Source organism: Pelecanus crispus, chromosome 3 (assembly GCF_030463565.1).
Source record: "Pelecanus crispus isolate bPelCri1 chromosome 3, bPelCri1.pri, whole genome shotgun sequence".
Taxonomy (NCBI): Eukaryota; Metazoa; Chordata; class Aves; order Pelecaniformes; family Pelecanidae; genus Pelecanus; species Pelecanus crispus.
In genome coordinates this window covers 73,461,351-73,484,723 of record NC_134645.1, presented here as the reverse complement: position 1 = coordinate 73,484,723, position 23,373 = coordinate 73,461,351, and the positions used below count along the sequence as shown (strand labels likewise).

Sequence of the window (23,373 nt, the reverse complement as noted above, 5' to 3'; positions counted from 1 at the left end):
ACAATGCTGAAGTGTCTGTACTTGCCTACATTTTACAGACCATTATTTCCAATTTTGCGCACAAGGTTTCTCAGCTCCTCTCCAAACTCACCACTGATGCCAGTAATGTCCACCAAAAAATAATAAATATTTATCTCTTTTTCTATAGCAAACATTTCTAGTAAAAAGGACAAAATATGAGAAAACATACAGCTGTCAAATAATTGGATTTGTCTCTAAAGGGTAAACTAACCCTGAAAAAAAATGAACAAGATTATCAGTCATAACCATTGTTCTAGAAAGAAATGAAGCCAAGAACATATTAAGCCTGCAAGAAACTGGTATTAGGTTTCTCAATATCTTTTGTGAAAATGCTCATCAGTTTTAGCATGTTGAGAATATGCATTGTTAAAGACTGCAAAGTCCTCTACAGAATAATCTTTCACTACCTCCACGGAAGAACGCTTTTTTTTCTGGACAATATCAAATGTTCACCCTTTTCCAATTATTAAAGATAAATATTAGTGATAAGACTTGGACTGGCAAAAATAATTGCAATAAAAAAGGCACTCGAGAGCCATTTTCATCTTTTCTAAAGGAGTCTGAAACTGATATTAGTCCTGTTGCATGTGCAAGCCCATTGTCATTATTGTACCTTTATTATCTTTACTTTCAATTTACATCTCTAGGAAGGTGATCTTTGCTTTCTTTGGGCTCATAATTATCATTACACTTTTCTCTGCTTCCTTCTTCACTACACAGTGTCCTTACCACTCCCTTTGATTTTTTTTCAATGTGTAATTTTATTATGGTACCAGCAATCTTCTTATTTTTGCAGTTACTATATTCCATTAAAAAGTGAATTTTCTGCTAACGTTTTAGCATTCATAAAATCTGCTAGTCAACAAAGCAAAAGATTGAAGGCTTGTCCATACACCAACAATAGGTACGGAGATTTTTCAAAAACTCTCAGCCTATTCATGAATACCACAATAACTGGGTTAGATCCAATACAAATACTTAAAAATCAGGCACAGCAATCACAATGCACATTTCCAGAGTCAAATTTGAGAGAGGCTTCCTGTAAATATGTGCAAAAAGTCAAAATGTTCATCTTCTGGAGACAGCAGCAGTGTACTGCACAATCTCACTGGGTCATTTTTTTTGTTTAGGATGTTCAAATGCCACAATCATAAGAAGAGCCACCTAAAGAAAGATCATTCACAAAGATACAGATAACAATGCTGTGCAGAGTGGAAGGGACTTTGATACAGAAGTTGTCCTTTATATGAAAACAGAGAATACTCCATAACCTAAAAATTTGGTTCTGATATTGTGGATCTAACTACTAACATTCTGATACCCAGAAAGTCTCCAAATTAATTTGTATAGCTGGTCTTCCTTTGGGTCCAGCCCTAGCAGCAGTCAGATGGGAAAAATCACAGATACAATGTCTTGTTTTGTTTTAGGAAGCTTTTCTTCTGGAACTCTTATTTCTGGACCTTGGATATGACAGCACATATTAGTTAGGAAAAGATACTCAGAGAGGTGTGCACCTTGTGCTCAGCGGAACACATTGTGATGTCTGTGAGAGTTCTACCTGCATCAGCTTGTCTGAGCCCTCGCATCACCTCCCAAGGCTTTGCCTTCTGTGCTCATGAGATTTAGCCCTTGGAGCAAATTTCACTGCACCTAAGCAGAAAACCTGTTGACTCTAGACTTTATCATAGAATCATAGAATCATTTAGGTTGGAAAAGACCTTTAAGATCATCCAGTCCAACCATTAACCTACACTACCAAGTCCACACTAAACCAATCAAGGGTAGACTAGACTAAACCATGTCCCAAAGTGCTACATCTACCCGTTTTTTGAACACTTCCAGGGATGGGGACTCCACCACCTCTCTGGGCAGCCTGTTCCAATGCTTGACTACCCTTTCCATGAAGAAATTTTTCCTAATTTCCAGCCTAAACCTCCCCTGGCACAGCTTGAGCCCATTTCCTCTCATCCTATCGCTAACTACATGGGAGAAGAGACCAACACCCACCTCACTACAACCTCCTTTCAGGTAGTTGTAGGGAGCGATAAGGTCTCCCCTCAGCCTCCTCTTCTCCAGACTAAACAACCCCAGTTCCCTCAGCCTCAGACCTGTGCTCCAGACCCTTCACCAGCTTCATTGCCCTTTTCTGGACACGCTCCAGCACCTCAATATCTTTCCTGTACTGAGGGGCCCAAAGCTGGACACAGGATTTGAGGTGTGGCCTCACCAGCGCCGAGTACAGGGGGACAATCACCTCCCTGCTCCTGCTGGCCACACTATTCCTGATACAAGCCAGGATGCTGTTGGCCTTCTTGGCCACCTGGGCACACTGCTGGCTCATGTTCAGCCGGCTGTAGACCAACACCCCCAGGTCCTTTTCGGCCACGCAGCTTTCCAGCCACTCTTCCCCAAGCCTGTAGCGCTGCATGGGGTTGTTGTGACCGAAGTGCAGGACCCGGCACTTGGCCTTGTTAAACCTCATACAGTTGGCCTCAGCCCATCGGTCCAGCCTGTCCAGGTCCCTCTGCAGGACCATCCTACCCTCCAGCAGATCGACACTCCCGCCCAACTTGGTGTCATCTGCAAACTTACTGAGGGTGCACTCAATCCCCTCATCCAGATCATCGATAGAGATATTAAACAAGGCTGGCCCCAAAACTGAGCCCTGGGGAACACCGCTCGTGACCGGCTGCCAACTGCACTTAACTCCATTTACCACAACCCTCTGGGCTCGGCCACCCAACCAGTTTTTTACCCAGCGAAGACTACACCCGTCCAAGCCATGAGCTGCCAGCTTCCCAAGAAGAATATTATGGGAGATGGTGTCTCAGGCAATTCAGCTCCTTGATGTTTACACAATTTTAAGAGATGTCTGCAAAGAGAGACAGTAACGGCTCTGAGGAGCTCACAGCTGTCTGTCATGGAGCAGACATGCTCACTACTCTGCACTGGCCTTTCTAAGCTTCAGGCCACATATGTTTTATTTCTGTAGCCCAGAAAAAGAGGTGACAAATCAAGTATAACCAAGGCCAGATCCTAGCTGCCAGGATGAAATGGAGACCTCCAGTCATCTGGAGATGGTAACAAGTTATCTGAGAATATTGCTATGTGAAAACTTACGGCTATAAGCAAAAAGGGTCTTAGACCACTCTCTTCATCAGTCCTAGTCAAGAAACAGCTTGTTGCAGGGAGACAAGGATGGGACTCCTTATCCTCTGAAAGATGGAGGGAAAGATGTTGAGCACACATCCAGGGAGTGGAAAACCCCATTCAAAATCTGTTTTATAGCTCAGGCAGATGAAGCGTGTTTGAATTTAGGCCCTTTCACATCTGTGTGTATGAGTTATCCTGTAAGATACCAGCTCCAGAGGAATCATCAGCTCCTTGTCTATTTCCTTCACCCTAAAGATAGAAGACTTTCTCAGGCATTTATCTCCAGAGCAGGGTTGTGAGCTCTGAATACTGAGAAAAATATTTCAAGCTGGCAGTCAGATACTCAGCTCCTTGGATGGAGGACTTTTAGGTCCAATCAATCATCTCATCCCTTCCAACTGACTAATTTAAGCAGCTTCCAGTTTATTATGAAGGCTTCTCTGAATTCTATTTCTACAACCTAGCGTCCCAATGCAAAGTGTAAGGCATGTGTATGTCACCGATTTCCAAAGTTGCAATGTTGAGCATGGTGTTGTCCATAACGTTTTTATGGATTAAGCCTTCCCAGCAGTGAAGTACCTCCACAGTACTCCCAACCTGGTCCACTACACTGGCCCATGGTGAGTAGACACCTTCTGCCCATGTAGTCAGTTTCTCTGCCAGCAATGTGCTACAACCTTCAGACTCTTTGCACCCACTGTAAAACTGACAATGCATTTCTCTCTTTGGGAGAAGAGACAGGGCGATGCTGAGCCCTTTTGAGATTCTTGCCAATGGAGTGAAGAGATGGAACATTTTCCTACACTGTCTATAATTGTTCTTCAGTCCTAACATGAAGGATCATCCATAGAAAGATGAATGGTCCTGGTCTTCAAGCCTATTCATTCCTTGGATGTCCTATTGAGACTGACAAAATACATAATTAAATAGAAGCCTGATCCAGTTCCAATTAGTTTCAGAGAAAACCAGATTGTAATCTCAGCACGAGCTGGGGTAATAGATTCTTCAGTATGGGCATTTACCTATTGACATTTTGATGGATGTCAAATTCAGATCACATAGGGCTGGTTACACATCTTGTTATTATCAAGCTGTGCTCAATTTGGAGAAAAAAAACACACCCTAGTTTTGAAAAGGTTTACATCCTATCACTGATATCTCAAGCCTTCTAATACATTTTCATTTTGATTTAATAGAAGTTGAACTTAAGTTTTGTGTTTCAGCATAACAATTTTCATGTCTGAAAAGATTTATATTATAAATCCTACTTGCTTCATTTGTCTGCTCTAAAAATTCAATGATAACTATAATTTTTTTCACAAGATTCAGAAGTAGTCCTTATTTTAGGGCTCTGAGTTGGCACAAGGTAAAACGCTTTTACAACACCTCACCATTATTTCTCACTGAATATTCTTTCTATATTATTATTTCTAAATATTGTTTTTATCCAGACATACGTGTAACTCATATTGGCATTAATAGGAGTCCTACATACAGAGCAAGGGTACAGATAATATTATTTCTTAATTCTAATGGGTTTTTGTTAACATGTTTCAGATTTTCTGGATAATAATGAAACAGTCAAGAATTCTCACAGAGCAGCAAACAGTACAGCAAGTATTATTATTCAAGTTTCTTATTTAATGATTTTGTTAAGAACAACTTACATCATTAGTAGACTGACATGTAACTAATGACAGACTCTATATCACAGATATACTAGTTAATTTTTAAACCAGCTGCAAAACATTTGCCCTCTATAGTAAGGCAAGTGACCAACCTTTTTTCAGGGAAGGTTCCACTTCACCTAAACCAAGAGAAAAGAACAAATGTCAGAGAAAAGATATCATACTAAAAAAAAAAAAATCATATTTTTCTCATGTTGGCTCATTTTAATTTAAAACAAAAAAAATCTATTCTTTATATGCTAAATGGCAAGCACTCTATTCTGAGATTTTGGATTTTTTATAACACATCTCTCTTACCATAGAGGTTTTCCTGGGTCTGGGATAGATAAATTCAATGTGCAGTAGTAACCAAGGAAACGTTCAAATCCATGTTTCTGCTTCCAAATGTTAACTTGTGACTACAATTTACAATTTGCTTGATTTTATGCATGTTTCCATGTTGTAAGGAAAGGCCCAGCGGTTCCATTTTAGCTCCAAATAATAAAATGCATATGCAGGTTAGCAAGGCTGTAAATCTAGCAACACTTCCAGTGAAATCCAGGACAAAACATACTCAGTTTCAGTGGAACTATGAGCATTTGACTGCTGCAGTGTGTCACTCCACCTCCATGTGGGACATGGAATTTAAAGGATTGAGCCTGGACGACTGTGGCAAATGCACAGCCTCAGCTGCACTGCCAGCAGCACTCAATGGGCAGTGAGTTCACATGCATTTACTTTTTATGATACCACGCAGTAAGTTGCCTACTGCCTTTTCACACTCCTAGTAGGTATTGATGAAATTCCACTTGGGCCAAAGACTGGGACTGAGATTTCTAAAGACTTCTTAGTGAGCATTCAGATGTTGAATTTTTGTATGTCAGGTATTTTATGACCTTTCCTACTTGCATTAACACTTGTCCACAGTATTTGAAAGCTTGTGGGTGTTTTGGGAGCTATGAAATGGTAGAAATGAACACTTTTCAAATTTTAGCAAGCTCTCCATATTTCACCTTTTCTGTTTCTCAACCATATGAGAGATAGGCTTTTTGCTAGTTGTAAATCGTATCTCAGAATAGGATGCCCAGTTCACAGACTCACATGTAGCAGCCTATCTATTAGTATTTATATATGGTGCTAATATAGAAAGCTCATGCACACATTTAAAAGGTAGAAATTTGATGATATCTCAAGTTTCTGAACAAACAAGTAGAAGTCAGTTTCAGTACATGTTGCTTTTTAATTATATTCTGGTACAGCCAAATAGAATATAAAATAAACTACCGTGAAATGAAGATGTCACTCCTACACTCATCGCTTGTCAAAATGACCAATACGATGTGACATGATGATCTACTGCTCTGCTCATACCAGGGAACTACTTTTTTTATAACAGAAGGATAGTTATTTCCAAACTTGAAATGTTAGCAATTTACTTTCATTTAGCAGATGATGTCAGTCAGGTGAAGAATGTTACTATAATGGCAGAACCATAATTTCTAGTAAACTGACTTATTTGCAATATGCTATCCAAAATCCCCTTAGTTCAGTCAAAATGCTATTTTTTTCCTTCCTTTTCTTTTTGTTTCAATATATTGTCCTGTCACCAATATATCAAATAAAAAAGTTCTAAGTTTCTTGGTCTATCATATATTTACTGGGGTTCCTTAGATTCTTGCTGATTAAAAGGAAATAGCTATTGCCATTCTCTGAAGCAATATCCTGATGCATATTTTGGTTGTGGCTTTGAAGTCTTGTATAAATTAGTGTTCTTTACTTCAAGATGTACTAATGGTAATATTTAATTCTGACAGCTTTTCTGTAATGGTACATTAAACACGAGATGAAAGCTAACAAAGAGACCAATTTACTGATTGGAATAGCCAGTAGATGCTTTATTAACAGCAACGTTCACTTTTCATTTTGTTTGACCTTCTTCTATGTGAGGTTAAAAGCTGAGTAAGCCAAAATAATGCATGTAAACCAGCAGTTAGAGCAGTTGCAGAAGTCTTTACATTACAAATACCTTCATCACTGTCATCATCATCACTCCATACGATGTCAGACAGTAAAGAAATAAAGCCATAAAGCCAATCAGTGGATTCTTCCAATGTCTCATGAATGATTCTCAGTGGTTCTGTGCTGAGCTTGTTAACAGATCTTCCTGAGTGCAGAGTTTAAAACAAAAGCATTTTGAAAAAAAAAAAAAAAATACTCCTTCAGTGATTAAAGTTAATCTTTATTTTATACAGGACTAATTATGCTACCTCCTTTAACAGAAACAAAGGTTGTGAATGTTAATTTTTATTATTCAAGGGTCTGAGGACAGCTCTCCTTCCTGTGCAAGACTGGTATAAACTGTATCCTACTGTATTTGCTGTTCATAAAGTGATTCAGGACATAATAATTTGGGACATGATAATTTCATCTGATACTGCACTCCAAGTTCTGGCTCTTCTTCTGAGGCTTGGCTGAGCAAAGGATAAATATAGATCTGATTCTACCTAATATTCATCCTTTTAGATTATCTCTTCCTTTCCGCCTAGTTTTTTTTTCTGGCCCAGACCCTCTGCCTCTTGATGGCCATCTGTGTCCCACTCCTCATGTCACATGTCCCCTTGAGCCCCCTCCTTTATGCAAGTCCTGGCTGAGGAAATTGCTGAGTCAGGTTATATCATTGCCATGGAGCACATGTAAAAGATGGGAAGAAGCAAGCTCTGTATACTTGGACCAAAATAAACCTGAGTCCAGAGTGAAGGGGAATGCAAAGTCCAAACTGTGACACAGAGACGGCTACTTTCAAACATGTACTCCTGCGTATCTGGTTCTTCTCTTACAACTTTTCTAGAGCTTCTTTCACGTACATTCGTGCACATCTGCGTACTTAATTAGTTCTTGCCTTACTGCTCCTGTAGGCAGGTAAGCTGGCGAACAAGGAAGCTGTGCAGCTAAAAGTGCTCCACCTTCCTGGGACCTCTAATTGGAGTGAGGGTCCTGCTCCCCACTGCACCCACACCCAGGGAGAGCAACCATCAGTGGGCAATGCAAGCATGTCCTTAAAGGCTTTTCCACTTGTGAGTCCATCAGATTTCTTCCTACTCTGTTTATGCTGACATAGTATTTCAGAGGAACTTTCCAGCCTCTGACACGAGTATTTCTTCTAACCTTTCTGTCCAGCAAACTTTTATTTTCTTGAAATCGGTACCAAACACTGCTTAGGAAGAGGGGCGACTCTCATTCAGTCCATGTTAGTGTCCACTGTACTTGAAATGGCAGACCGAACGATTGCCCTATCTGTGAGAAGGTTTCCTACAAATATAGACAATTGAAGGTAGGTCACAAATATGATTGGAGTTGTTGGCCTAGTCTTGTTCCTAGGAGTTTCAATGGAAAAATATACACTGAATTTAATAGTATCAAGATGGGAACCGTATCTCTGTTCATCACTATCTTTCTGTATGCAAATATTTTAGTAGGAAGTTAAATACAAGTCTTTTCAGAACTACTTCTGGTTGCAGTGTTCTGACTCACAAGCCAAATCTTAGCAGTAATCAGAAGTAGTCTCACATGGACTTGCAGGTTACAAAGACAGGCAAAGTGCAGGCTCGAAGCAACTTCTTTGATGGCAGCAGTATGAACAGTTATTTTCTAAAAGTGCTGTAATGAAATATACAAGTAACTTTACTTGAAATATAGCTGTATCACTAAATAATTCCTTTTATTTCTAATTAATTAATCTGAAACGAAAAAGACCAGGGTGATTTTCTACTGTTTTGCATCTGATTATTAATAATGTAGATGGAAGAAATATTTTGGTTAATGTTTTTTTGAAGATTGTGTTATATAGATATATGCTACTGAACAGTCAGACACATCAAATAAATGAATCATGTACCATGATGAAATGACATAATTGCAAAGAAATATGCATGATCTCTTCATTTAGTGTACTATTGTGTGCACTAATGTATTCAGACAAGATTGAGTAGTATAATGGGGAATGTTTACTTTGCTTATCCTAAGGTATTTATTTATTTTCATTGGCCTCATGCATTGAGACGTAGAGCTTTTATTTTTTCAACTGATTTGCCACAAATGCTTTTTTCAAGTGTTTACCAGGAGAATGTATACCTATATTTAGGCTATTAAAAAGAAATCTGCAACCTGACCCCTGATGTCATTTGCACTTTATTCTAATCTAGAGGTTCTAAGGAGTCCAAGTGGACTAATAGAATGGGCATGGCCAGAGGGGTCTAGCATAACTCAATTTTTTGATTCACAAGCAGGGGTGGTTTAACTTTGAACAGCTGCCTTGATTTCCACTCTGGCTATCCACCTACCCTTTACCCACTGGTTGCTTAGGGATGACTTCGTTGCTTTTACAGCCAGAGGCTTTTACAGCCGCAGGGACTACAGCTGTAAACTAAACAAGAATTGGTGTCAATTTATTTTAATATACCGCTCTGTCAACTAGCAGTTCAAGAACTGCTTCACAGGTAGCAGAGCTGTCCCCCTGGGCAGGCAAGGGAAATGCTCAGAGAAGAACAAGATCAAGAGCAGAGGAAATTATTCCAACCACCCCAAGGCAAGCCATCTTTGCTGATGAATCAGAGTCCTCAAAGTCATATCCTGGTCTTTAATTCTTAACATCTTCATAGCAAACTATGTAAAGGGATTAGAAATTGTAAGTGTCTGGAGGCAAAACTCTCCAGTCACACCTACACTAACAGGCCCAAGTTGCAAATCCTTTTTAACACAAAAAGTTTAGAAAAATCAGTTTGGGGCTGTGTAGAGGATACTTTAGTGGTATTTGCAAAATTAAATTTTGTATACAAATGGACACTGTGAGATCCACTTGTGGTCTGTTGCAAGTGACACAGGCCTGGAAAGTTGTCTCCTTGTGCATAAATCTGGTTAGCTTTTGTTGTATTTCCTACATTTTTAAAAAGTAGTGCTAACAGTAATGATGTGTCCTAAAATGCTTAAGAACACCACACCAGGTAAGGCTGAAGCGAAAATTACTACTGATCAAATCCATGCTTTTAGCTCTCCCCACAACTTTGACAATAGCAGGTTCTTTCCCTAGTAGAACAAAACACACAAGAAACAAAGAAAATTCAGGGGGTAACAAGTAGAGAGAAAGATGCCATTTGCCTCACACACATGCAAAGAAAGATAACCATTTCCAGAGGGTTTGCATACTCTTGCTTCAAGAGTGAAGCTGAGAGAATGCAGATTTTCATAACAAAGTCTGAGCTTGATATTTTTATGTAATTTAGATTTTTCGTTTATTTACAGATGTCCAGCAAGGGTACAGTATGATGATTTTTTTTTAGAATAGTCTTGGATTCAACATATTCAGACTGGATTAGCTGTTCTCTGTCTGACTTTTCATTTCATGGCAGACCTTAGAATACAAATGATTTTAAAACTAAGCTCACAATATACTTCTCTTGCTAGCATATGTTATATAGTATGCAATATATAATTTGTAACTATAAACTATAATTAATATATCATATATCATATATCCTCGATCATCTACTGTTCTGGGATTAGCAGGGGCAGGATCTTGAATTTAAACTCTAAAGAGCCTTTATGAATACAGAGTATTTCTCAGATAGATATAGGCTGTGAAGTTCTACCTTTTGCTGAACTTGTAAACAGGGACTGAGCCAATTGTTCCTCTTAGATAATGTAGTAGAATACTAAAAGTCTGTCAAGGGAGGAAGGAGGGGAAAGGAAGTGAAGCATTACTCAGCAGGTTAAGCTCAGGGACAAAACATGCAATTAATATTGAAGACTTTGTGTTGACAGCATGGAATTTCATTTAATCAAAGCTTAAGTTCAGATTATCCTATCTAGCCAAATGCACCTGAAAGCCAGGTGTTGAATCCCTGGACGTTTCTAGATTTCCTCAAAAGCCAATACAGAAAAATGTATTGTGACCTTCAGAAGGCAACTTTTTGCCTTCCTCTGACATCTTTTTTAGGGTTATATGAATTAATTTCCAAAGATGCCCATCCCTTTTCATTGACTAGGAAGGAAAGGAAGCCGGAAAAATTAGCATGGACATGACATCTTATTTTCATATGACTGAGGTATGTGACATGGATCCTTATTAGTGGTGCTGTTTCATATTTAAATCCTTCTTGTCATTGTACACTTTGGCTAAGCACTTAGATATGTAACTTTACATTCATAATTAATTCCAGGTCAACACAACTATTCACCTTGATAAATTACTTGCATTCCAAAACAGCATTGGTACCACCAACAGTGCTCTGCTATAACATTTTGTCTTGTCATGACATTTTATTACTTGGTTCAGTATAAGAGATGTTTTTCAGTTTGGTAGAAGTTCAGCTCTACTTGTGCTGGCACTTTCACTGCTATGAGAATAATTAATAGTTTTGCCTTTTTTTTTTTTTTCAGTGGGAACTTCAAAATTTTAATTCCAGAACTTTCTGGCAAATGCTGAAATTTGGAAGAGTAAAAGCTGACAGAGAAAGAATCCCAGTCAAACTGAAGGGCTTTGTGTACTACCTTTCAACAAAACATTATTGTAGAAAAACTCAACTGAATTTGGATGGGGAATGTTCATTACCTGTTTTAGATACCTGCAAGAAAATTTGGAAGCTTGTTTGGATTTTCTTTACTAAAGATATGCAAATTTGGTTAAAATAATTCTTTAAGCAATAATTTCATATGTGTTGTAGGTATTAAATACTTCTGAAAACTTCCTATGTGTTTTGAAACTGGCTTTCATTATCATTACATCAAAATTAAACTGCTACAATTCTTTGTAGTTCTCCAACATTATTGGTACAGAAACAGTAATTTGATTGAAAATGTGAGAACCAGAATTATGACAGACTAATTTCTTCAGCTTTGAACTCTCCTTGGCTCACAATTTTTACTCCAATTGATCTGAAAATAGAATTTGTACCTTTAATGATAATTAATAACTCACACTTAACACAACTCTTTGAAATCAACCAATAACAGACTTCCAAAGTCCTTCAATCAGCATTAGGCACGTTCTTGGGACACAAGATAATTTTCATAAAGTGACAAAGTCACTTCAACTGCAGCAAAATCGTGGCATTTTGCAAACAGAAGAAACCTTTTTTTCATCAGGACTGATAATGGGTCCTTAAACAGGGTCTTTTGGAAATAGGAATTAATTAATCACATGGTATGATTTCTTGTAGCACCTTGAGCAAATCTGGTTATGTTTCATGGTCTGTGTCATTTATTCCTGTGAAATGCACAACAAAAAGTGACTAATTGATTTATCTGTGCAAATCACTTCAGTCATTATTCCAGTCTTAATAACTGTGCCAGGTATGTAGTCTCCTATCAATCTTTTTTGCTTGTCAAATAGTTAAATATATACTCAGAGTTCAACCTGTGTTAAAGGGTTTTTTTAAACAAATTGCAGTGAATTACTTAATAATTGTTGGGTTTTCATCAATTACATATTTTTGACTCCAGTGAATTGAATGCAATTAAATTACAGATGATGGTAATTAGCTGGTGTAAAGATTGATCTATGAGATATAATCTAATTCATTGATACTGACAAGTACAGCTGATGAAGACAGAGAATTTCTGTCATGTTTGATAAAATACAAAAGCCTAGCACTAGTTTGTGATAATAAAACATATCCTAGTTTTAGTAAAATATTCTCTTAGAAATAGAGACCTGTATTTTAATATGAAAGTTTATATATTTTTAAGGTTTGTTATTAGTAGCAGTAGTTTTTTTCTACGCTGTGATCTTCTGAATAGTATCTAACATATAAAACTCAATAAAGTCTTCCATTATTAATATTCCAGTTCATCAGCATAGGTGTCCTTAGGTCTTATCTTCCTAGTTCATAGACTAACATTTTTGTCATGCTTACAGCACTAAGGTTCAGGACAAACTCTGCTGGGTATCATTGAATGATAAGCATAAAAATAACAATTTAATTTTGAATTATAAGTATATTGAATTGTAAGCATAAAAACAATGCCAAAGAAAACTCAGACAACATTACCCAGTAATTTCCATTTCATAGGTACTTAAATTGTAAATATGAAGACTACAGTCTGTATAAATCTTCCCTGTTTCTTTCTAATATCAGCCTTAGATAATTATATTGAGGTCAATTCCATAGAGAAAACCTCACCTGAAAGTGGACAAATGCTTTTTACCCAAAATGAGAACAAAGCAATTATAACTAGAATCTAGCTACCAATAACTAGAATTGCCAAAATTTAGAAAGAAATTCACAAAGTGTCACAAAGTATCAGGTAATTTCAGGTACTTTTGATATAGCCATACACGTGGTCAGGAATTTAGATTTAGGATGGGCTTTACATGTAATTAATATGACTTGATTTGATATCAGCTGAAAGGCTTCTGATTTGATGGATCAGACCCTAATTAGGTGGTGTTTTCTGAAACAGCCAGACATTTTATCTAAAATAATGTAAAGCTTTATTTTTTCTTACTCTAAGGATTCAATTCTCTAAGAACACAGATCTTAACTTCAGATTAAAAAGGCAGTGCTGTTAAATAATTGTACCATGGCATTTTTAAAGGGCATTTATGAGGGTAAAATGAGTATCTTTCAGCTCGTCACCATTTTCTGGGAATCTCCTGGCTGAGGGCGTCTCTTAGCTGACAGATCTCTTGCAAGTATTATGTGCGAATCTGGAGGAGGCTATTGCAATGAACTTTGCAGCCCCAGCCAGCCAGATTTGGGGTTAGCAGAGAAGCAGTGCTGCCGCGTCCTGGCACTCTGCTCGTGCCCATGCTTTGTTATCGCCAGTCAGCAGCCCGCACGCACACACGCGTATTCAGAACACTGCAGGCAGAACGTCTTTACCAGGTGGTAAACAGGGATCATCGCAATGTTGTGAATAGGTGGCTATAGCGGATGGTAACAGGATGAACCCCAGAAAGGCCAATAAAAAAAAGGAAGAAACACCGTTAGCAATAATGAACATCCTCAGCTGTCGTTTGACTAAAGGAAGCAGTTACAGAGTGAAGTGAGGAGTTATATCATCTCTGGGGGCTGCTGTTATGAAGCAGAAATTGGAGTTCATTAAAAAGAAAAACAATACGCTGTAGATGCAAGATAATACAGTACGAATCAGAGCAATGTAAAGACGTGGTTAAATAAGGCACAGGTATTTTCACAAGTTACAAACATATTCTATTGCTGAAAAGAATACATTACATATAGTTGATTCTAGTTGAATTATTTCCATTTCTTCAACAGCAAATAACCAGAGTTACATTACTGCAATTGTTATGGCAATGAATTACTGGTTTTGTTTGTTTGTTTAAAATTAGAAATTTCACAGATACCATTATGGGCCAGAAATTTAGTTTGTGTTTTGTATCCCATGAAGGGCATTTAAGCATGTAAGATTTATCTTCTTAGACCCTTCCTTATTCATTGAGTCAGTTTCTGAAATTTCATATTTTCAAATTCATGACTTCATGACGTTTGATCTATCACAATTTACCATCTTGTATATGCTAGACCATTTGGGATGAACGTAGTACTTGCAGCACTGCAGTACTTCACAGACTGTCATTCTTTCCAGCATAAATGCATTTTCTAGGGGTTTATAACTCAGCTGTAAAAGTTGCTGCAGAGAGAAACATAGGCAGCCCTTCTTTGAACTGGAATTGGGTTTAAAACCCTTTAATTGTTTTTATCATTATGCAAGACAGTGAAAAAAAAAATATTTTTTAGGTTTTGGATACATTAGTGGAAGTCCCGTATAATTCAGTTAAGAATTTCATTGAGAACTTTGAAATGCATAAGCTGTTTACTTATGCTCTGGACTGACACTTGTAAATACAGTAAAAATTGTATTTTGAAAGACTGTAGCACTGTTTTGATAAGTTCCAAGGTGAGGACAGCGAGAGCCAACACCTTTTTTTTTACATCCCACTCCTTTGTTCTGTAGATTTGTCTACAGTTTTGCATGAATGGAAAAGCTTTTACCAATTATTTCAATTTGGTGAGACTATGAAACACCTCTTGCAGCAAGAGACAAAATTATTTGTTCCATTAAGTTTGCTGGTGCTTTAAAGTAAGTCAGAAGTTAATTTTTTTTCCTGAATAAGTGCAAAGGTATTATCGGTTTTAAAACTGGTGGATATACAGTCATAAAGTACAACAGTAAATGTAGTGTACACTCTTCTTTTTGCAGTCCTTAAAAGTTTCCAGTAAACAGGACCCCAACAGAATGACTACAGTGTGATAACATTCCCAGAGGAAAACGGATGTATATATTCCTAATAATAAATATTTCACAAAAAAAAAAAAAGGAAAGAAAGAAAAGAAACCCAGTAGAATAGCTGTGTTTTGCCGACTTCTACGTCTCTGAATGACAAAACAAACACTCTGCATCTAACAGATTTTGCAACTTACAGTTTTATTATGCAGGAGACTGGGAAAACAAATGTCTGTGTGTCAATTATACAGTACAAGTTGTTTGGAGTCCTGTTCTTTACCTTCTTGCGTCTTTTTTCTCCAAAATACAGATGTTCATGTGAATATATTGTTCCTAATTTTTTATTTGTTTTTTTTTTCCCCTACTAGAGAATATTAATAGGTATATAATCCTGACTACCCAGGGCCAGCCAAAAGCCACAACAATTTGGCCAGATATTTTGCCATTAACTTAAAAAGGGAAAGGGGGAAAAAAAAAAAAGAAAGCACTAAAGAGAACATCTGACTGGAATCCCAGCTGCTTCTTGTGGAGCTGGGAACTCCATGCCTTGATGCCATGTTTGCTCCCCATTCCTGTCATTGACAGGCATTACCTCCACAGAGATCTGCCTTTACTGCAGGTTTCTAAAAAGCCTCTTTATGGTTGAGCAAAATGAATTATCCACAACAAAGAGCCTGCTATTTTTTCTTCTATGAAAGCAGTCACAATAAAATGGCAAGCTCATCATGCTGTGTGTGTGTTCTATATTTTCACTTAGATTATTTTGTGGACAGTTTTGGGTTTCATAGATTTGGTGAGGTTTCATTAGGTTTGATTTAGTCTGGCCTTTAGATGACTGGTTAAATCACTATCAATTTACTCTGAATATTGAACACTCTGGAGCTGAAATTAGGGTGGTGTTAATTAGCCGTAATTGGTCACGGAGCTGGCAGGGAATTCTGAACACTTTATTAGCCTATTAGCAAACGTGGATTCCTGGGCAATCAATCTTTAGGACTAAAATAATCTTAAATTATTTAGTTACATTTACCAATTAAAATATATAATCCAGTTATGTGTACAAGAAGTGGGTGAAATACATTCATGAATTATGAAGCCAATTAGCAAGGTGTATTTTCTAACACAAAGGATGGTAGTAATAACAAACTGTTGCTAAGCACACAACAAACCAAAATGAATCTTTTTTCTGCATTTCTGAAAATTCTGAGAACGTATAAGAGATCTTCCAAAGCAGTATGTTGCTTACTGCATATTCATACACGCTACATACTGCATGAGATTCAAAGTTTCTTATCTCAGCCTTTTGTAATGCATTTCACCTTCATACCACATCAGAAATGTTTCAGTCATGTTTGTGGTTGTACAGTGCAGCATGATAGGAATGCAAGCTTTCATTTCTTTCCTCAAAGGAATGCACATAACACACTAAAGCTAAACACTGCAAAATTTAATTTTCTTCTTCTGGGTAGATAGAACAGGGGCAAATATTTCAGCACTGATCTAATTCTTGGCTCATGCTTTCCTCAAATTCCACTGCCAAAGCTGACTTGCAAATCTCATCTCTGTTCTAACCACTGAACAAACTGACACATAACCACCAAGGAGGCACAGATTTACACATGCACCCCATAACACAGAGCCCTCTTGCAATATTTTATATCACAGCCAGCACCTCCTGAATACCACAGAGTACTATAGAACTTACAGTAATCATGTTCTGGATGTGTAAAATTACATAAAAGTTATATTAAATCTTTCTGTGACTGGAGCTTGAATTCATGTCATCTAACTTCAACTACCTGAAACCTAAGTGTTATCCTCCCTCAGCTTCCTTCAGTTCTAAAGGCTGCTTTTCACATACTGCATAGAGACCCCCCCCCCCCCCCCCCCCAAAGTAATTTACCACATCTATTTTAGGATGAAACCAAACACCTCATTTTCATATAGTTACTTCTGGGACAAAATTCATCTTATATAAACTGTCAAAATTCCCAAACTTGATAGTTTACTTCTAAAAGAACATGAAACCATAGCAATCAAGAGGCAAAACCTATGGGTTGGCACCCTGTAATCACAGAGGCAATGTGACGTTCATATTGATAAAAGAATACAACAGAGCTAAAATACATATACTAGTACTTTATGTCTTTTTGGAATTATTTGCCTTTAAGATAATGAAAGCAAAATTGTTAATTGTTGAAATAGGAAAACAATGCTTGAATTCAAGTCTAAAATGTTTCCTATTCTGTTGATGTGTTGCGTTTCTACTGAGCTTCATGAATCTCTGTGTAATCTAGGTAAACTCATAATTTAGGGCATTACACTTCCTTTATTGGCCAGAGGCTAGCAGTTCTGTAGTGTAATCAGGAGGAGCAAATCTGTGTATATTCCTCAGCCACACAGTTCCCATCCTGGTTTACTATGTCAACCCGCTCCTGTTTTCTGCTGCAGTGAGTCCTGTGCAGTACAGTCACTACTAGCAGCTCTGCTATGGACATGGTCATTTCTGGCACAGAAACGTAGTGGACGTCTCTGGTGGGAGCCCGTAGGTCAGAGCCAGCCCCAGTGTGGAGGTGTGTGGCACTTTTTACCTGGCTCTCCCAGAGCTCTCCCAACACAGGTCCTTGCTTCCTGCAAATCTGGCCAAGGGCTAGCTCTGCAGATGTGCATGGTATGCTTTTAAGTCATCCCACTAGGAATCAGTGTGAAACACCTGCACTAAAGTCAACAGGATTAACTGTATGGATGAGTGAGTGAAATTCTGACTACAAAGGTCCATAGATCCACCTTTTATATGCAAGGATGGGACAATCTGCCCCGTAGTTATCTTTGTGTCTCCACTGAGATCTCTGGCTAGGTGCTTTGTAAATACCTTATGTGATTCTAACAGATGCTTTAATGAAATCTTGCAGTCACAGAGATGTTGATCAGTAGGCATCTCTAGAGTTCATCTAGTGCAATCCTTCTCAGTGTGGGACTGCTGCCAACACTGGATATGGCCAGCCATGGCCGCCTGGTCTAATCTTGAACTCTACCAAGGACAGAGAATCCGCAGCCCCTCTCAGCAACCTGTTTCAGTGCTGCACCGCGCTCCTTGTAAAGACTTCTTCATCCCCAGTGTTCAACATGAGCCTCTCAGGCAGCAATTTCTGGCCATATCCCCCTTGTTATATCACCTGATACAAGGACATCATCTTGGTGACTGTTTGTCATCTGTCATTTTTCTAACTGCCCTTCAGAAGGCTGCAGGCTGCTCTTAGGTCACCCCTCAGTTTCCTCTTGCCTAGACTAACAGAGTTCAGCTCTCCCAGCTTGTCTCATTCATATGCTATGCATACTGTCTAAACTTGAAATTCATGGAACTTCAGGGAAAGGAATGGAAAGAAATTTAATGCACTGACTTATGAAAGGCAAGTGTTATTTAAGGAAAAAATACACTGTATGTTCTGTGTTTCATAGATTAAAAAATATACAATTGAATATAATTTCTTTGGCATCTTTCATTTGCATTTAAAAACTAGGAAATTAATTTTAATCATGCTTGCAAAACTAAGCTTACAGTCCTGAAAATAACTGTTCACTACTTTTATGCAGTTCTGGCTCTTCAAAGAGCAGCGTCAAACACAAGAGAAAATATCACTGGGTTTTAGATTTAAGGAGTCACATAAAAATATGCTCCAAATTCTACTTTCAGTATGAAAAGATGGCATTACTTCCACTGGAGGCAAAGGGCCAGACTGTCAGAGGATGAAAATCAGTCCAGTATCAATAACACCAGTCAGGTGGTCCTATGTGAAATCATCAGCTATTTCCATGGAATTTTTATAAATCAGTGAGTTCCACCTGGAAGAATCAGACTGAGTAGGAACTCAGGGGTTGAAACCCAGGGGTCATGATAAGAGCTGTGTAGCCATTGTTATATTTATGTAAATATAGAAAACAGTCTAATAAATCCTGGTCTGAAGGAGTACTGCAGTTCCTTCTCTTAACATTTCACCGTTGAGACCTGATTTAAATGCTGGCTTAATTAATCACTTAGGAACAGAAATATCTTTGGGAAGGAAAAGAAATGAACTCATGAACTCAAAATACTAAAGTATCATCTCTCAGAGATCTCCACAAAATACAAACTCACCTTGCAGATTAAATTTTACATTTTTTTATTTCTACAGCCTGATCTGAAAATGTCAGTTTCCATCAACACCTTTGGGGTTTAAGCTCATTTAACCAATAAAATATGAACATCAGATTTCTATCTGCTTAGAAAGTTTCCTTCAGTCTCCAGCACGAATACAGATTCTCTTTGCTTAACATTACCCTGACTAGTATACTGAGCATGCATGAGCTGACAGCCAGTTCAGGAATCGCTTAGTTTAGGAGTTTTGCTTGAGTTATGCCCTGGTTCCTGACCGCTTATTGACAACATATTGAGAACCTGATTGATTGATTGAAATATTAATATGGAAAATTGAAAGCAGAATATGGTGGTTTCTCTCTCTTGGTTTACATCTATGTTGTTGCATTAAGTCTGTTGTGTCCAAATTAAAATCTGATGTCTGTTTTGGCAGGATTGCTCAAAAGGAACTTTATGTCTTTCTGTGACTCAGGTGAATTCCTTCTGAAAACAAGGGCAAATGAGAAGCACAAAACTTAACAGAGGTTTGTGATATGTTTTCTCCACATTTCAAGCTTCTCTGTCATCCATTGATCCAGGATTGGGCGGTTTCTTTCAAGCTCTATCTGTGTCTCAAAAGCTTTTGAAGTAAATCTTAGGGTCAATATTGATATATAGCAGGACAAAAATCTATGGATTTATCAGTAAACTAATAAAGTCCAGGAAATTAACTTTGAAACATCAACTCAATTTGTTTTGAATTAAAAGGCTGAACTCTGAATTTCAATTCCTAGTTAATTATTGTGACAGATGTGATAACTTTAGAGCAGGAGTTCTTATTTAAAAAAGCAAAGGACCCTAGTCATTTGTTTTCTGTTTCACTTATGCGTTTCCCAGTCGTTATAGACTGTTTACTTCACAAAAGTTTTGATACTGAAGTGGCTTGCTGAACACTATGCCCCCTTTACAAACATAGGTAATTATTTTATTTTATTTTCCATATATATCATTGCCAGATACAAGGCATAAAAATCAAGTAGCAATGATATAATTCTAGTCACCATTCTTTTCTTCCCATTACTCAACCACAATCACAGTCCTTGTACTGCACACACCTTCATTTTCATCTTTGCTCTCAGTAAGCAATATGTATCCCTAAAAATTCAGTCAGTTTGCCCAGTTTTAAAATGTGCTAGAATTATTGTCTTATTGAAGATAAGGGTGTGACTTAGCTAATGTTAAGAATCTGGTCCTCTGTGCTTATGTTTTTTGAAGATGAATTTAGAGTTAGAGTTTATAAATGATCTTTTGCATATTTCTTGTCATTGAACTGTGTAAGCAGATGTCAGAACACTCAAGGCAACTATGAAAGATTTTAAAATATATTTCAGAAAATGAGATTTAATAATTGATTTTTTTTTAAATAAGTTTATGTAGAAATTGCAAAACAGAAATCTGAATACACATGCTCATATGCATATTATATTACTGTCAACATACACATTTTCCAGGATGAGGATGGGCTGCAAAATGGAGAGATTTAAATTATAAAGATGTATGAAGTGTAAACTAATATGTTCTGACATTTCTCACAATATCTCTCTCTTGATAAACTCAGCAGAGACACTGTGCTGGCTCCAAGAAGGTGAGAGACATGCATATTTACATAATGCACACTCCTTAATAAATTTTTAAATTTTAATATACAAGATGTCAAACAGAATATGCTGAATTTTACCTGCAAAGGCTTTGTAATCCACCAAGTCGAACATTACAATAGCTACTGCTGACCAGGTAACAATCAGAGCAACAACGAGAAGCCATGCTGCTGGTGAGCTGAACGTCGTTACGAGGTCTTCCGTAACTGATTTCTTGCCCACTTTCATTGATGATGAGGGAACGGATCCGTTCTTACCATCTATTATTGTTGTGGTTGTAGACATACGTCCTAGGCAAATAGTCAAAGCAGAGGAAATAGAATGTAACACTTGGAGCCTAAAAATCAAGAATATTAATGTTGTTTTGAAATTGTTCTGTAATCAGAATATTTAAAATAAATGTAAATATTGCATTATTAAAGACAGGCTCTTGTGCTTTCTGAAAAGAGTTTTTCCTGAACGGGGGCCACTTTTAGTAAAGTTAATTTGGGAGCAAACATGATGAAATAGCCATGACCAGCCTTTTCGATTATAATATGACATTTTTTAGTCTGCCATGAATAGCTACAGACCTAGGAGAGTGACTGATGAAAGAATAAAATATTATTACTCTCCAAAGGACTGTCTTGTTATGGGCTGTAGGCCAGATTCTCAGGTGATCTGATTAAGTGTACTTCCACTGACTGTAATGGAGCTAATGTGCCTATGCCACTTGAAGTTTGGCTGGAATTCTGCTGTCAAGGACATGTATCAATGGCAATAGGAATGTATATATTCCATTTCATCTAACAGAAACAGAAGTGTTTTACATGTCCAGTATTCTTACAAGTTGCAAAGAGGCTTGTAGCTGATTTTTAAATACCTTTGTTTATGGCATTTTTCACTTAATGAAATACTCCTAAGAAACAAGAGTTACAGTGCCAAAGCAGACTTGATTCCAGAAAGCATACATTTGGTACTAGAAAGGTGGTAGGGAGGTGAGTACATACATTAGCTAAATCAACAGTTGACACACATTAACTGTTTAATGGACAGTTAACAGTAGTCACTTAATCTACTTCTTCCTGGGGTGTTAAGAAATGTTAATTCTGGACATGAACCAAAACTGTGGTAACTGAAACCTGACTACATCTGCAAATTCTCAAAACACTCTTCTTCACAAAAGAAAGTGATAACCTAAACAACCTTGGTTGGTATTTGTTTTCCAGTATATACAATAACAATAGTAAAAAGATTCATAACTCCATAGTCAAAATCAGTAGAAGAGCATAGTATCTCCACTTAGCTTAGTTTACAGTATCTGCTTGTAAACTACTATTAAAATATACAAAGATATGTTACATATGTTCCTGGTCTGGTTGATGATACCAACTCTCCTAAACTAATGTAAGTGATTTCAGGGACCCTTGCCCACACAGAGATCTGAAATTTCAGGGAATCAGGTGATGCCTGGTTTGCTCATTCTTTGCTTCTCACCCTGAGATCACCTATCTTCTGTCACAGCTGATACAACCTATAAAGCTGACAACTTTCTAGGGTGACAGAGGTAAGGAAGGTGACAGGGCTGCTCTGTACATAGATAAACAGTTTCACTTTTCACATAGAAAATGGCAAATATGCATTTGGAAACTATCACTAGAGCTAAGGTACAAGGCTGTTGAAGACTTTCAGATATTTGCCATCACAACATGCACACAGCCTCTATTTGGGAATCACTATATCAATATTCTTTAAGAAATAAATGAAGAAGGGATTAGATCCTTGATCTTACCCACAGGTACATATATTTGTCCCTAAAAAAAAGAAAAGATGGCATAACAAGTCTTCCAATATTTATGCTAATGAATATTGGGTTTGTTCCTTTTTCTGTAGAAAGTGAAAAAAATACTCTAAAGTGATACTGAAATGACTTTTATGTATCTCATATATATGTGTAGAACTGGGAAGGACAATTTTGGTATCAGAGGTTCCCTAACTCTTAATCTGTCATATTTGTAGAGTGTTAAAATTCATACCCCGAACTATTCTACATTTCTTTTTTTTATTATGTAGTGCATTGCAGTTGTGTGTACTTCCCTTAGCTCTACCTTTTAAACTTGCTTCTGCACAAGCATCCTGACACTGATCAGTGCCTTGCTTCAAGCCCCAGAAAGCTGCTCTGCTACAAACCTGTGTTGTATAAGCAGAACAAGACTGACATATTACATGTTTTTTGTTACTTATTCAAAATTTAGTCTTGTTTATAGAATGTTTATTTTGCTTATGAATAATGTCTATCTACTAGGACAGAATTTATACACTTTTAAAAAAAATATTATAAACTCATCGCTGTTTCCATTTCTCCAAACATAAATTTTAGATCAAACATTTCACAGCAGGAGGAAAAGTCTGCCAAGTGACAGCTAGCAATAAAGATCAGCTTCCTAAAGTCAAATTCAAAATCAATAGCATTTTGTTATCCTACTGCATACAAAATGCAAGTAATTTGTGCACGCAACAGGTCATAAATGACACA

General features: G+C 37.4%; 1 protein-coding gene across 1 annotated transcript in view; it reads right to left on the bottom strand.

Moving 5' to 3' along the window:
• The window catches only part of TRDN (triadin), a 199,601-nt gene extending 178,458 nt beyond the window's left edge, over nucleotides 1-21,143 (bottom strand). Inside the window, exons 1-4 of the mRNA XM_075707713.1 lie at nucleotides 20,939-21,143; nucleotides 13,721-13,762; nucleotides 6,868-7,005; nucleotides 4,955-4,981 (exon numbers count right to left, since the gene is read on the bottom strand). Of these exons, the coding sequence (XP_075563828.1) occupies nucleotides 4,955-4,981; nucleotides 6,868-7,005; nucleotides 13,721-13,762; nucleotides 20,939-21,143 (412 nt within the window). The remainder of the gene's footprint in view (nucleotides 1-4,954; nucleotides 4,982-6,867; nucleotides 7,006-13,720; nucleotides 13,763-20,938) is intronic.
• Nucleotides 21,144-23,373: the final 2,230 nt, after the last annotated feature.